The 14,997-nt window shown below is 59.0% G+C and overlaps 1 protein-coding gene and 1 long non-coding RNA gene across 13 annotated transcripts in view; one reads left to right on the forward strand and one right to left on the reverse strand.

Annotated features, from left to right (window-relative positions):
* Positions 1 to 345, reverse strand: part of LOC109380598 (uncharacterized) — a 2,951-nt gene extending 2,606 nt beyond the window's left edge. For both annotated transcript variants that reach the window (XR_002123533.1, XR_002123532.1), the window contains exon 1: positions 281 to 345. This is a non-coding gene — a long non-coding RNA (uncharacterized LOC109380598). The remainder of the gene's footprint in view (positions 1 to 280) is intronic.
* SLC4A3 (solute carrier family 4 member 3) lies at positions 1 to 14,305 on the forward strand. Of its 11 annotated transcripts, none has more exons than XM_019638333.1 (23): positions 1 to 79; positions 241 to 384; positions 721 to 886; positions 1,473 to 1,756; positions 1,907 to 2,022; positions 2,430 to 2,629; positions 4,198 to 4,346; positions 4,484 to 4,664; positions 5,131 to 5,266; positions 5,539 to 5,722; positions 6,162 to 6,261; positions 6,712 to 6,896; positions 7,769 to 7,994; positions 8,186 to 8,404; positions 8,796 to 9,007; positions 9,145 to 9,339; positions 9,807 to 10,025; positions 10,357 to 10,446; positions 10,983 to 11,149; positions 11,617 to 11,870; positions 12,155 to 12,384; positions 12,554 to 12,727; positions 13,967 to 14,305. In XM_019638333.1, exons 2-23 carry the CDS (start codon positions 334 to 336, stop codon positions 14,042 to 14,044), a joined length of 3,816 nt encoding a protein of 1,271 aa, XP_019493878.1. In that variant the 5' UTR covers positions 1 to 79; positions 241 to 333; the 3' UTR covers positions 14,045 to 14,305. The 11 variants fall into 11 exon arrangements, with proteins under 11 accessions (XP_019493878.1, XP_019493880.1, XP_019493881.1 ...); XM_019638335.1 differs by having other exon boundaries at positions 12,215 to 12,384; XM_019638336.1 differs by having other exon boundaries at positions 8,796 to 8,944.
* Positions 14,306 to 14,997: the final 692 nt, after the last annotated feature.

Genomic DNA, 14,997 nt, shown 5'->3' on the forward strand with positions numbered 1-14,997 from the left:
GGCCAGGCCCGGGGGCGAGCGCGGGAAGGAGATGGGGCGCGGCAGCCGGCCGGGGCCACGCACGCTCCGGAGCCCCGAGGTACCGCAGGGCGGGGCGGGGCGCGGCGGGCCAGGGCCGGGCCCCAGGGTGTCCCGGGCGCGGCGGGGCCTCGGATGCGCGCGCGGGCAGGCGGGGGATCGGGCTCTGGGAGGGGGAGAGGGCGGCCGCGCGAGGATCCTGACCCCGCCCTCCTCCCCCAGGGCTCCCCACTAGGCCCCCGCAGCGCCCCCTTCTTCTCACGCGGATCACGGATCCCTCAGTGAGCGAAAGCCTCGCAAGCTGCCTCTCCGGCCATGGCCAACGGAGTGATCCCGCCGCCCGGGGGCGCCTCCCCCCTACCCCAGGTGACTGACGCGCAGGAGTGGGGGAGGGACCCCAAGGAGGAGAAGGGAGGCCTCTGGCTGACCCGGGGATCCCCAGATCCAGGGACAGAGCTGAGCTGGGGGATATGGAGAAAGAGGGGGTCTTTTGCTATTTTTTCAGGTCTGTTACCCCCTCTCCTCCCAAACCCTGGGAGCCTGGGGTGCTGACCCCAGCCTGCGGCCTGGGGAGAAGGGGCTGAAGAAGATGGAGGCTGCTGGTCTCTCCCGCCCCTCCCCCCCCTCAGGGCTTGGTGTTGGGGGGTGTGTGTGGGTGTTCATGGGTCAAGGATCCTTAGGATAGGCTGTCTGAGCCTGCAGGTCCGGGTGCCCTTGGAGGAGCCCCCTCTGAGTCCAGACATGGAGGAGGAGGATGATGACTTGGGCAAGACCTTGGCTGTGAGCAGGTTTGGGGATCTCATCAGCAAGCCCCCAGCCTGGGACCCCGAGAAGCCCAGCCGCAGCTACAGCGAGAGAGACTTTGAGTGTGGGTAGCCTGGGGACCCCTAGTGTGGCCGCCCTCACCACCATCACCTTCATTGCCACCATCACCGTGCTCTCCACTGGCTTGGTCACCCAGTGCCATCTTGTGCTGGACGCTGTGCTGGACGCTGTGCTGGGCCACCATGCCATGTTAAGTCATCCTGCCTCACTCACCCATCGCCTGTCTACCTGCCAGGGGATCTGGGCCCCAGTCACAGGGGAGATGTAGGGAGATGGCCCCGAGGCCTCCCTCAGTGACCTTCATCTTCCCCAAGGCTCTGTCGTACCCCTGGCCCTGCTGCCTCTGCCTTGTCATCTCCCCTCCTTAGCTCTTCTGACTCTACTTGTTTCTTCTTTGCTATATCGTGCCCTCTCATTCCCCGACTCCCTCTTTCATTACCATTTCCCCACTCTACCAGGCCTTACCAATGACAGGACATGGACACAGGTGTTGGGGGGAGCCTGGCTCTGGAGGAAGGACTAGGGTGGCCTCGTTAGAGGCCTTGAGCTAGAATGAGGTGTGTGACCCTAAGGTGATGTGGGGTCCCTCTCTGCTGTGGGGGCCCCAACCGGCTCTCCTGCACCCCCAGTTCACCGGCACACATCCCACCACACCCACCACCCGCTCTCGGTGCGCCTGCCTCCACCCCACAAGCTGCGGCGACTGCCCCCCGCCTCGGCCCGGCAAACCAGGAGGAAGAGGAAGAAGGAGAAAACCTCTGCTGCCCCCTCTGCGGGGACCCCTCCCATTCAGGAGGAGGGGGGAGCTGGGGTGGAGGAAGAAGAAGAGGAGGAGGAGGAAGAAGAGGAGGAAGGGGAATCTGAGGCAGAGCCTGTGGGGCCCCCATCCTCAGGATCCCCACAGAAAGCAAAGGTAGGGGTCTGCCCCTGAAGGAGGCTGGCTGCTGTGGGAGGGGTGCAGAGAGGAGGGGAGGACACCACAGAGGGGGCCTGGGCCAGGCTGAGCAGTGGGTTGGGGGCTGAGTTGGGGCAGGGGCCCAGGGCAAGTCTGGTTTGTCCACAGTTCTCCATTGGAAGTGACGAGGATGACAGCCCCGGCCTCTCCAGCAGGGCTGCCTGCACCAAGCCCCTGCCCTCCAGGGGCCCTTGCTTTGACAAGAGCCCCCAGCACTCCATCAGGTACTGGCCTCTACCCCAGCCCAGAGGAGGTCCCAGGCTCCTTCCTGACTCTGGAGGGTGTGTCCAGCTCTGACCCCAGAGAAGAAGCAGGAGGAGAGGGGGCAGAGGAGGCGGGGTCCACGTGATTGACAAGGAGGAGAGAACCAGAGGGCCGAGACGGGAAGAGTCCTTCAGGAGAGAGGGTGTCAGAGCGAAGAGGAGGATGGGAGTTGAGAGGAAGGGGGACCAGCGTGATGGGAGCAGGAAGGTGGAGGTGAGCCTTCTTCTCTGCCCAGGAAAAACCTGTGTTTAGTGCTCAGAGGGCCACTGTAGGCCCCGCCCCAAGCTGGAGGCAAAGGAACCCCCTAACCTGGCCCACCTCCTTGCGGTTCCCTGTCAAGTCCAAGACTGCCATATTGCCTCCTCAGCTCCTCCAGCCCCCGGGCCCGGGCCTCCAGAGTTGCCGGGGAGAAGAGCCGGCCCTGGAGCCCATCAGCCAGCTATGATCTGCGGGAGCGACTGTGCCCAGGCAGTGCCCTGGGCAGCCTAGGTGGCCCAGAGCAGCAAGTGCCCACTGACGAGGCAGAGGCCCAGATGCTGGGCTCTGCAGACCTGGATGACATGAAGAGTGAGTGACCCTGTGGCAGCCCCCACGGCCCACTCCCATGAGTCCTGGGCCTGTGAGGAGCCTTGGAGAGGCTCTGTGCTCTCCCTCACCCAGAGCTGAACCCCCTCTGCAGTGTCCCTGTCTGCTGGAGTGTGGCCAGGGATGAGGAGCTCACTTCCTCACCAAGCTACCTCTCTGGTTGCCAGAACTGAGATTTCCCTTCATGACATCTCTGCCCTTCCATCCTTATTCTGTCCTCTGAGTCACCCCCGGAATAAGGCAGCCCCCCTTCCACATGATGTTTGGAGATATCGTTTTATCCTCCCCTCCCCCAGGGCTCCTCTTCTCAGGGCCGACTCTTTACTCCTTCAAAGCAGCACCCCGAGTTCGAGCCGCTGTGCCAGGCCCTGCTTCTCTCTATGTTGAGCCCCCTCACACCACCCTTGGCCAGACCTGGCTGTGATCTCGGCACATTCCTCCCATCTTATCGGTGCCATGGTTTCTGTGCCACCTGTCATCACCCATGGGGCTCCGTGCCCAGGCCAGGGGCATCGCTGACCCCGCCCTCCTCCCCCTTGGAACCACAGTTGTGGGCGGGGGTGGGGAGGAGGGCTTTGAGCTCAGTACGTCATGGAAAGTTGCCAGGGCCTGAGGACAGGGACAGGAACAACCCGATGGCAGCAACAGTGGTAGTGGCAGGATGGGGGGGTCAGGGGGAGGACGTGTTTACGGATCCAGGGTATTGGGCTGGAAGCAGCTGGGAGCAGGCCTGGGGACGTGGGGAGTCAGGGTCAAAGGCCCAGCCATCTCCAGCTCTGGTTGGACAAAGACCACTCCTGTCCAGGCTCCTACCCCTTAGGAGAGCCGGGGCTCTGGGAGGGAGCAGGGGCCGAGGCCCTGGCAGTCGGGGGGATGCTGAGCTGGCTGGAGGAGGTCGCAGAGCCCAATGGGACTCTGAGCCCTGGGTCCCGGGATGCCGAGGGCCAGGGCCCTGGGAGGGCTCCCTCTCCCAGCCCTCGAGACTCGATGGCCTCAGAGGACTTAGAGATGTTTGTGCTGGACCTTGAGGACTGTGACCTGTGGGAGTCCACCAGGGGCTATCTGAGCCCCATGGCAGGGGGACGAGCTTGTGAGTAACTGGGCTGCTGGCCTTTTCCCCACCTGCTTGCTTGGAAGGGGTAGGCGGGGAGGGAGGGAGAGAGGCTCTGCCAGATTCTGCCTGGATATGTACCTATGGGGTTAGACATGGGGGCCGCCAGAGGGCTCAGGGAAAGTGCTGGGGGCTTGGCGACCTGATGTGGGTCATGGCACTCCAAAGTGAGAGGCAGCGGCCATGTCAAGGGCTGCCCTTTTACTGTGGCTTGGCTAGTGGTCCCTTCTGTGACTTTGGGCTAGTTCTTCCTCTTCTCTGGGCCCCAGTCTCTGAAAATATCCACAATGAGCAAGGTGGTCCTGTTGGCAAGGCCCCTGGGTGACTGTGGCACCCATCGAGGGGACTGGCTGGGCAGAGCAGGGGTCAGGAGAGGCTGGCCATGACCCTGAGGCCCCAAGCGGGACCCCTGGGACCGCCAAGCCCGCCTTCTCCACAGGTCACCGGCTGGAGGACAACCCCGGCATGCGGCGGCACCTGGTGAAGAAGCCGTCCCGGTCGCAGGGTGGGAGGGGCAGTCCTGGGGGCGTGGCTCCCATCCTGCGCAGAAAGAAGAAGAAGAAGAAGTTGGATCGGAGGCCTCATGAGGTACAGGACCCGCGGGGGTGGGTCTGCAGCTGCCCCTTGCCTCTCCTCCCCGCCTTGCCCTGCTGCCATGTTTCCGAGAGAGACAGCCGGTCCTACCCGGTTGGCCCCCAGACTCTCGCCCTTGGCACCCGCCCCAGGTGTTTGTGGAGCTGAACGAGCTGATGCTGGACCGCAGCCAGGAGCCCCACTGGCGGGAGACGGCGCGCTGGATCAAGTTTGAAGAGGACGTGGAGGAGGAGACGGAGCGCTGGGGGAAGCCCCACGTGGCCTCCCTGTCCTTCCGCAGCCTCCTGGAGCTCAGGAGGACCATCGCCCATGGTAGGGACCCTGCACACCTGGCCCTGGGGCTGCATGCCCTCTTCATAGACCGCAGAGCCTGTGCCAGGCTGCCCGGCTCCCGGGGACCACTCCCTGGAATCCTGGGGCTGGGTGAGGTCTGGCTGCTACTTTGGGGGTATGGAGTCCAACTAACTGTCTGCACAGCTGTAAGCTCTGAGGGGCAGGGCTGTGCTCCTGGTACCTGGCGCTGTACCTGGGGCATGGTAGGTATCACTCACTCCACATGGAGTAAACCAACAAACGACTCCCCTCCCTGGGTGAGGAGAGGTCATGCACTCATTCCTCTGGGAGCCTATGGCCACAGGGAACTGTGTATCTGCCTGGGTGTGTTGGGCGCTTGGCTCACCCAGCACATTCGCCTGCGCTGGGGGAGCAAAGCAGCTGGGTGGGGGCAGCTTTTTCCTGTCTGACGGGACTGTGTCCCCTCCCCTGACTGTGCTCCCAGGAGCTGCGCTCCTGGACCTGGAGCAGACCACTCTGCCAGGCATCGCACATCTGGTGGTGGAGACCATGATTGTGTCCGACCAGATCCGGCCAGAGGACAGGGCCAGTGTCCTGCGTACCCTGCTGTTGAAGCACAGGTGCCAGGGTGGGGTGCCTGGGAGGGAGCTTCCTGGTTTGGCTGCCCCCCCAAGAGTCTCCTGCATGACTCTTCTGCTTCGATACCCTCAAGTGACGGGGGGCTCATTCCTGATTCATCTTTGGACAGCACCAACCATTAGAAAGTTCTTCCTTACACTAAGGCAGCGGGATAGAGGCCCTGACCCTCCACGTCTCACTCCCTGATGACCTCAGTCCACCAAGGGCTGGCCTCCCCTCCTAACCTGCCTTGCCCGCTCTGCCCTCTCCCCAGCCATCCCAATGATGACAAGGACAGTGGCTTCTTTCCCCGAAACACGTCCAGCTCCAGCATGAACTCTGTCCTGGGCAATCACCACCCCACCCCCAGCCACGGTCCTGATGGGGCGGTGCCTACCATGGCTGATGACCTGGGGGAGCCAGCCCCACTCTGGCCTCATGACCCTGATGCTAAGGAGGTCAGTCGCCTTGCTTTGACCTGGGCTGGGGGGACTGAGAGGACTTACAGTTTCAGTGGAAACCACGGACGGCTCCATTGAGTGGGTTAGGAAGATGGGATGCCTGGCGCTATACTAGGCGTGTGGGGATCTACAGGGGCCATGCACAAGGGAGAAATAGGTTTAGCTGGGGTGATGTGGCTGACCCAGGGGAGCCATCTAAACAACAAGATAAGGCTAAGGCGGTTGTGGGGGGCTTGGGGGAGGGGTCCAGATCCTGCGCGGGTCCCCTCCTGATGTGGGGCACATCACCAACAGTCCCTACCCTGGCTGGGGTGGCAGAAAGCAGGGCCTACATCCAGGGGTTGGAGAACAGAGTCCAGGGCTGGAGCGAGGGAAGGGAGGGCCTGCCACGGCCTCCCGTCTGGGTCCCAGCCCTATTCCAGTTCTGCGTCCTCAGAAGCCCCTCCACGTGCCTGGGGGAGACGGTCACCGGGGGAAAAGCCTGAAGCTGCTGGAGAAGATCCCTGAAGACGCTGAGGCTACTGTGGTGCTCGTGGGTAAGGAGGGCTTGTGTGCTGGGGCAGGGGCTCCAGGGCGTGGGCGCCTCCACGGTGGTCTGCTTGTCTTGAGCTCCGGCCTGCCGGCTGCCTCTTCCGTCCTTACCCAGGCCCCCACCTGCCTTTCCTCTTTCTCACAACCCGTCTTGCCCCCGCCCTTTCTTCCTCGGTCCTCTGCCTGCCTCCCTTCCACTTTTCTGCTAAGTTGGACAACTGCTTGTTCATATAGCTCCTTTGTGAGAATTAGAAAAAAGCACCCCTTCCTTAAGACCATGAACTTCCATCTGTTGGTAAATTGTGATTAAACATACCAATATATAAATGAATAAGTCTCCTTTAGACTGGGGCTTCTTTATGCAGTGCACCACCTGCTCCACTGTACATCATGGCCTGAGAAATCCCCTCCAGGGCCTGCCTTGACCAGCGCCCTGTACTGTACTCTCTCCCCAGGCTGTGTGCCTTTCCTAGAGCAGCCAGCAGCAGCTTTTGTGCGACTGAATGAGGCTGTACTCTTGGAGTCTGTGCTCGAGGTCCCCGTGCCAGTTCGCTTCCTCTTCGTGATGCTGGGGCCCCGCCACACCAGCACTGACTATCATGAGCTTGGGCGCTCCATTGCCACCCTCATGTCTGACAAGGTTGGTCCTGCAGCCCATGGGCTGGGCACTCTAGGCCTGTCCCCCTGGGCCCTGCCTCCTTGTTCCCTGTCCTTCTCATTGCCTGCAGGGTGCCCATGGATGCAAGGGTGCTAGAGGCCCTCCTGGGTGGAGACAGTGCTTTGGCATGGTGGAGAGGGCTGTTGGTTGAAGGGAGAAAAGGGAGCCCTCCACAGCTTGGACTGGGAGGGGGAGGTGGATGCAGGGGGAGAAGCAGCCCAGACCCCCAAGTTTTGGATATGACATGAGATTTGAATGGGAGGGTGGATATGTTGGCCTTTGCTGTGGCTTCTCCTGGGCTTGGGTGGGAGGGTTTTCTAGCCAGGGGTGATGGTTGAAATACTTACCAACCTGCAGGGCGTGGGCGTGCTGCTATCCAGGCATTACCCCTTTAGATGTTGCATTGTGGAAAAGTCTAGAGCAGAGGTTCTCAACCTTCCTAATGCCACGACCCCTTAATACAGTTCCTCATGTTGTGGTGACCCCCAACCATCAAATTATTTTCGTTGCTACTCTATAACTGTAATTTTGCTACTGTTATGAATCGTCATGTAAATATCTTTTTGTTTTCCGATAGTCTTAGGCGACTCCTGTGAAAGGGTCGTTCGACCCCCAAAGGGGTCGTGACCCACAGGTTGAGAACCGCTGCTCTAGAGGCTCCCAGAGGAATAGAGGGCACTCAGAGGGGACAGTGTTCAGGACTGTGGCTGCTTGCTAGCCAGCAGGGCTGTGAGTCACAATTTTGACAACAGGACTGGACCTGTGTATATAGCTGAGCTTCCCAACACCCCCTCCCTGAAGCCCCCTTCCTGGGGCTCCCTGGGCCAGCTCAGCCCCTGCTTTCCTGCCCCCAGCTGTTTCATGAGGCTGCCTACCAGGCAGACGACCGGCAGGACCTCCTGAGTGCCATCAGCGAGTTCCTAGACGGCAGTATTGTGATCCCGCCGTCCGAGGTAGAGGGCCGGGACCTACTGCGCTCCGTAGCTGCCTTCCAGCGAGAGCTGCTGAGGAAGCGGCGAGAGCGCGAACAGACCAAAGTTGATATGACCACCCAGGGAAGCTATGCGGCCCCTGGGAAAGGTCAGAGCCTTTGGACCCCAGACCCCTCCCTCACATCCCCCGACACAGCTCCTAAGACTGTGACCCCAGCACTGTCCTGACCCCCAGGGCCTGTATGCAGCTTCCAATCCCCTCTGCCCAGGCTGGGAGGGATTGAACGCGTCCAAGCAGGAGGGGGTGGCCTGTGTTCCAGTAGCCCCTTGTTTCCCCAGAGCTGTCGGTGGAGTTGGGGGTCTCTGAGGCGACCCCTGAAGATGACCCCCTGCTGCGAACTGGCTCAGTATTCGGGGGACTTGTCCGGGATGTGAAGCGCCGGTACCCGCACTACCCAAGTGACCTGCGCGATGCCCTGCACTCCCAGTGCGTGGCAGCCGTGCTCTTCATCTACTTTGCTGCCCTCAGCCCTGCCATCACCTTCGGGGGGCTGCTAGGTGAGAGGGCAGGGGGGAGAGCTGAGGGGGCTCAGTGTCACCTGCAAAGTTTCAGGGTCAGGATGTCCCAATGCTCATCTTAAGGGTTGATGGGTGATGGGATAGGTTTCAGTGTGACCGTGTTGAGCTGCTGGGTCATGGGATTCTAGTGATCACTTCTGGGATCACTGTTGGGGGGCTATAAAGTGATAAGGGGCAGGGGATCCTGTGGTCACTTTGAGGGGCTGGTGGTGAGGGGGCAGAAAAGATAGCGTTAATGAGGGGCCCTGTCTATCGCTCTGGGCAGCTACTCCATTCTCGTTGGGTCCTTAGGTTAGGGTGAGCTAGGTAAGGAAGAGGGGCCAGGTGGGAGCCAGACCAGGGCCGTCCCACTGACGCTTGCCCGCCCTAGGGGAGAAGACTGAGGGGCTGATGGGCGTGTCCGAGCTGATCGTGTCCACGGCTGTGCTTGGAGTCCTCTTCTCTCTGCTGGGGGCCCAGCCACTGCTTGTGGTTGGCTTCTCAGGGCCACTGCTGGTCTTCGAAGAAGCTTTCTTCAAGGTGACAGCCCTGCCCTTTCCCTCTCCAGGGATCACTTGCCCTTCCCCCAGTTCCTCAGTCCAGGTGAGACAGGTCCCTGCTGTCTCTTCCTCCTTCTCCCTTGGAGTGTACGCCCGCCCCCCCACAACCCACCCATCCTTTGAGGCCCTGATGTCTAGGGCAGACCCATGTGGTAACCACCTTTCTCTCCTGGCCACCAGTTCTGCCAATCCCAGGACCTGGAATACCTCACTGGCCGGGTGTGGGTTGGACTCTGGCTGGTGGTCTTCGTTCTTGCCCTGGTGGCCGCTGAGGGCAGCTTCCTGGTCCGCTACATCTCGCCTTTTACCCAGGAGATCTTTGCCTTCCTGATCTCTCTCATTTTCATCTACGAGACCTTCCATAAGCTGTACAAGGTGGAGATCCCGAGAGGTCGGGGTGGGTGGGTGTAGGTGGGGCTGGGCCGTGCCCGGGGAGGGTTCGGGAAGGAGCAGCCTGAAGCATTGGGGCAGAGGGAACAAAGAGGGTGCCTCTGTTGGGTGTGGGCATTGGGGATCGGGGCACTCTGCATTAGGTCTGAGCTGAAGGGGAGGGAACCAAACGCATAGAGTATCAGTCAGAACTGCAGGACTCACCTGCACAGGTACGTGAAAGAGTGGGCACTGTCAGCACTATGGGGCTGGGTGTCCTTGGGTCACCTTTTGTAGAGGAGAGTGTGTGTGTGTGGTGTGTGTGAGAGAGAGATGTAGCTGGATTTCTTGTGTTACTACTGCCTGGTCAGGTATGTGAGGGCCAAGCCCTCTGCCATGCAGGTGTACTGATGGTGATGAAATCAGGGTCACCTGTCCAGGTGAACGCCAGGGCACCCTTCTAACTCACACAGGTGTTCACGGAGCACCCACTGCTGCCATTCTACCCCCCTGAGAGGGGACCGGAGGCTGGGCTGGACCTGAATGGGAGTGTCCTGTTTCCCACTGAGGGGCCGCCAGGCCCGAGGAACCAGCCCAACACGGCTCTGCTGTCCCTCATCCTCATGCTCGGGACCTTTCTCATCGCCTTCTTCCTACGCAAGTTCAGGAACAGCCGCTTCCTGGCCGGCAAGGTGCGTCGCTGCCGGGAGTAGGGCCTGTGGAGCCCCTGTGAGACTCACTCAGTTCCTGCTGTCACTGCCAGGCTGCACTCCAGACAGGGGCTGCCCCCTTCTCCCGGGCAACCCATGGACCTAAACCAAGTCTGTGCAGCCTCACCCCCATCAGAAGCCTCAGAGAAGTCTAATCAGGAGTGGAATGCCTACCGGAGCTGGGTTGGCACCATGGGGTTTAAAGGGACAGGTTGGAGAATTCCGGCACCAGCTCAGACCCAAGAGTGGTTGGGGATAATAAGCCCCATGTTAGTCTCCTGACCCTCACCTCCACCTCTGCTCCCTTCTCAAGGCTCGCCGCATCATTGGGGATTTCGGCATCCCCATCTCCATTCTGGTGATGGTCTTGGTGGATTACTCCATTACAGATACCTACACACAGGTGAGTGAGCTCAGACCCTCTCTGGCAGCTGGTTCTCACCCCAGGGCCTCGAGAGGCAAGCTATGACATATCTCCATTGCCCCAGCAGCCAAGATCAGGGCTGGAACCCAGCTTTTCCTAGTGGAGTGGTGGTGACCTGCTGGGGCCACACAGGTGGGTGGGCTGGGAGTTGCAGAAGCAGCCACATGGTTCAGCTGAGGAGGCCACCAGGGGGTCTGAGGCCATGTGTGACCCTTAGTCAAGAATCCTGGAGGAGCAGGTATGGGGCTGGGGACAGAATGACAGGTGTCCACAAAGCAGATCTTCTGGCAGCTCTGGGGACCGGGGAGAAGGTATGTCATATCTCTGTCTTATGGGACCCTTGTGGGGACGCGATTTTGGAGGATGGAAAACTAATTTCCCCCAAACCTGTTCACACTCAAATTCCCTGGAGTCCTGGTACTGGGGACATACAGCTTGGTGGGAGCTGCTGCTGCATGGGTTCCTAGCATGGGGTGGCAGTGTCCCTGAACCTTGTCTTCCTTCTGGCCATGCAGAAGCTGACCGTGCCCACGGGGCTCTCGGTGACCTCCCCCCATAAGCGTACATGGTTCATCCCACCCCTGGGCAGTGCCCGTCCTTTCCCGCCCTGGATGATGGTGGCAGCCGCTGTTCCTGCCCTCCTGGTCCTCATCCTGATCTTCATGGAGACACAAATCACTGCGTGAGAGGGCTGAGAGGGACCCTGGGCGGAGGAGTGGACAGTGGCAGGGTTGGTGGGAAGGGGGGGGGTACATGCCCCAGGGACACAGTTTCCCTATGGTGCTTTGACATATCTGCTGCCACCACCATTTGCAGGGTGGCACTTGATAGTCCTCAGAATACTGGCAGTATGTTCTCTCACCCACTGATGCTCACACCTATCTCATTTTGGTTAAACCACAATAATGTGGTGAGATCTGGCATCTGGCTCTCGTGGTGTTTTAAACATCCGCAGTATAGGCATTTGGCTCAAATTTGCTTAAATGTGAGAACTTCAATTTGGGAACTTGAAAGAGGAAGCTGGCAGGTCCAGGGGAAAGCTCTTTGGAGAGCTCTGCAGGTGCTTCCGGTGCCACCCGCTACCTGCCGTGTGTGCCTGGCCCTGCTGCTGACCCAGCTACTCAGCCCCCGGCTGTCCTCTCCCTGCAGGCTCATTGTCAGCCAGAAGGCGCGAAGGCTGCTCAAAGGCTCCGGCTTTCACCTGGACCTTCTGCTGATTGGCTCCCTGGGAGGGCTCTGTGGGCTGTTTGGGTTGCCTTGGCTCACAGCCGCCACCGTCCGCTCAGTCACCCATGTCAATGCACTGACTGTTATGCGCACTGCCATTGCGCCTGGCGAGAAGCCCCAGATCCAGGAGGTGCGGGAGCAGCGGGTCACCGGAGTGCTCATTGCCAGCCTCGTGGGTGAGAATGTCCACCTTCCAAGGCCCTGGCCCTCACCCCACAGACTTGCTTTCTTGGACCCCAAGGCTTTAAGTCCAATCTCTATCCCAGGCTTGACCCAGGTCCCTTCTGAATCTCCAAATTCAGCCTGTCTGACCCCTGCCCTGTCCCCCAAACCTGCTTCTTGACCTTCCATGAGCCCTTTTCTGGTTCTCTGTCCTGCTCCATCTTCTCCATCTCCACTCTTCTCATGGTGAGGAGGCCTAGCAGATCAGTTAGATGGTCCATGTCCCCTTCCGCACCAGGTCTGCCCATCCTTGCAGGGCTGTGTGAGAGGTCAGGTAGGTCTGTGTCGCCTCCTCCAGGCCTGTCCATTGTCATGGGGGCTGTGCTGCGACGGATCCCATTGGCCGTGCTCTTTGGGATTTTCCTGTACATGGGGGTCACGTCACTGTCCGGCATTCAGCTCTCCCAGCGTCTGTTGCTCATCTTCATGCCGGCAAAACACCATCCTGAGCAGCCTTACGTGACCAAGGTAGGCCTAGGAAGCATGGAGGTGGGGAGGTGGGGTGATGGGGAAGGAGTCTGAGGGGGCCCTAGGCCAGAGATGGACAGGATGACTATGAAGATAAATTTGGACCTGGGGAGAGGAGGCTCCAGAGATGTGGGTAGGGGTGTGGTGAGACCTGATGCCCGTTCCCCAGGTGAAGACGTGGCGGATGCACCTGTTCACTTGCATCCAGCTGGGCTGCATCGCACTGCTCTGGGTAGTCAAGTCCACGGCGGCCTCGCTCGCCTTTCCCTTCCTGCTGCTGCTCACGGTGCCTCTGAGGCGTTGCCTTCTGCCCAGGCTCTTCCAGGACAGGGAGCTGCAGGCGGTAAGGGAAGGTGCTTGGGGCAGTATCAAGGTGGACGGGCTTGGAATCAGGGAGACCTGGGTTCCAATCTCAGCTGCACCACCTGCTGGTTGTGTGACTGTATACAAGTTGCCTAACTTTCGGAAATCCTATTTTCATCTGTATAGTGGGGCTAATAATAGAGTCTACCTTATGGGATTGTTGTGAGGATTAAACACTAATCCAGGTAAAGCATTGAGTATGATGGTTTGGTGTGAAGTTAAGCACAGGGCTGCTGCAGACAGCTGGGCAGGTTGTGTACTGAACAAAGAAGCACATAGCTGAGGGACGAGTGGGGGTGGGGTGGTGCTGAAATCCATCCTGAGCCCTATTTTTGTCATCTAGAGAAAGGGATATCTTTTTGCAAATCATTCACCCAAACATGGCCTACAGAGATACCACAGGAGCTAGGAGTGGCCCCAGGAAAGTGTGGCTGCTCGCTCGTGGATTGTGAAAGCATTCACGAGGCAGGTAGAAATACAGAAGGAAGATTTATTGAAGTAAGAGGAGTGTTGGCTGGGCAGCGTCTGCTGGAGACTACTGCCTAGAGTCTTTGTTTCATCTGAAGTTTTATATTTTCTAACCAGGATGTAAATTGCTTTGGCCTGTAATGGAATCTTCTGTTATGTTTGGCTTTGTCTGTTTGGGTGGGGGAAGGTGCGGTTAAACTGTCGCAACCTTTGCATATGTTATGTAGGTTTAAGTTGGAGCCAGGAGTGGATCCCGTACAGGTGTACAATAAAAACCTCTCCCAAGTCTCAGGGCCAGGCATGCAAGGCCGAAGTAAATAGAAACATTAAAACTGGTATACATAGTAAATGTACAGTAAACAGATTCATTACGTTTTGGCGGAAAAGAGGCAAAGAAAAGGAAAGAAAGCTTTCAAAAAGTCCCCAGCTAAATTACACTTGTTAAATTGAATTATACCAGAGGTCCAAATCTCGAAATAGAAGATTTAGCTGCCACTATTCCAACCCCCCTTGTCTTATCAGAAAGTACTTCATATGTGGTAGTTGCAGTCATCATCATCGTTATTATTAGGAAGCGGGGTGACCTGAAGGTTTTGGCCTGAGGAGAGTGCTTAATCTGGGGTCATGGTCCCTGCAGACAGTGAGGCCTGGAGGGTCTGGGGGCAGTAAGGGCTGCTGGCCAGGGGAGGAGCTGCAGAACGAGGTGCGAGTCCACTTCCCTGCCTCTCCCGACCTTCTGCTCCTCCTGCAGCTGGACTCGGAAGATGCTGAACCGAACTTCGATGAGGATGGCCAGGATGAGTACAATGAGCTGCACATGCCCGTGTGATCCTCCTCCAACGCGGTGCACCTCAGAGACCCCGACACCTTAGTGGCCGAGACCTGGGCCCCTGTCAGAGCCCAGCTCCAGGGCCAGCGGGCTCCTCGCGACCCAGAGACATGCCTGGAACCACTACTGATGCCACGGCCAGAGGGGCCCTCTGACTCTGCCCAGGGCTCTGACCTTATCTCACCCAGGCCCTTTCACAGACCAGACCGGCACAGGCTTTGAGCTCATTATAACCACACTCCTTGTCTTGTGTCTGCCTCACTTTCTTGGTTCCATGTCTTTAGTGTCTCAGGTCATACTTATCCATCTAGAATTGGAAGAACTGGAAGAATTAATTCTATTTTCAGGGTCATCAGAACTGGGGAGAGGTTTCAGGCAAGGACAAAATTCTTGGGGGAAAGGGAGAGAATCAAGACCACAGGTCAGAGCGGGGCCTTATCATCGCCCTCTTGCGCCCTCTCCAGTGCAGCTGAGGAGCAGGGGAGGCTCAAGGTTGGGCTCAAGGTCACATGCCTTTAATCCTGCTCCTGTTTAGATGGGAAAAGGTGGGGGAGGGGAGAAGGAGGTGGTAGCTCTGCTTCTGCGCTAGGGAAATCAGAGCTTGCCCCATGGCTGTGGAGCTACAGAGGGGAATGTAAAACCTTGATGTTCTTTTTCTGATTTGTGGCACGCCTAGGAGCAGGGACAGTAGCCCAATCCCCTAGACGCCAGGGTGGTGCTGGATTTGGGGTTCCTAGACCATTTTAGATTCTCCCGGCTTAAGGAGAGGCAGTTCTGGGATTCCTGAGGCCACTCCTTGTGCAACAGTCTGTTATGCCAGAAATAACCTGGAGGCCTTGAGGGTGCAAACTGGGAGCCCTTTGCGTCACAGTTGCTAGGCAACCGGCAGCGTGGTGGAGCCGCTAGTGCCTGCGTTGCCTTCTGGCGGCCGCTCTCGCATACTGCGGGCTCTG

The sequence above is a fragment of the Hipposideros armiger genome, unplaced genomic scaffold, assembly GCF_001890085.2.
Source record: "Hipposideros armiger isolate ML-2016 unplaced genomic scaffold, ASM189008v1 scaffold_38, whole genome shotgun sequence".
NCBI classification, from domain to species: Eukaryota; Metazoa; Chordata; class Mammalia; order Chiroptera; family Hipposideridae; genus Hipposideros; species Hipposideros armiger.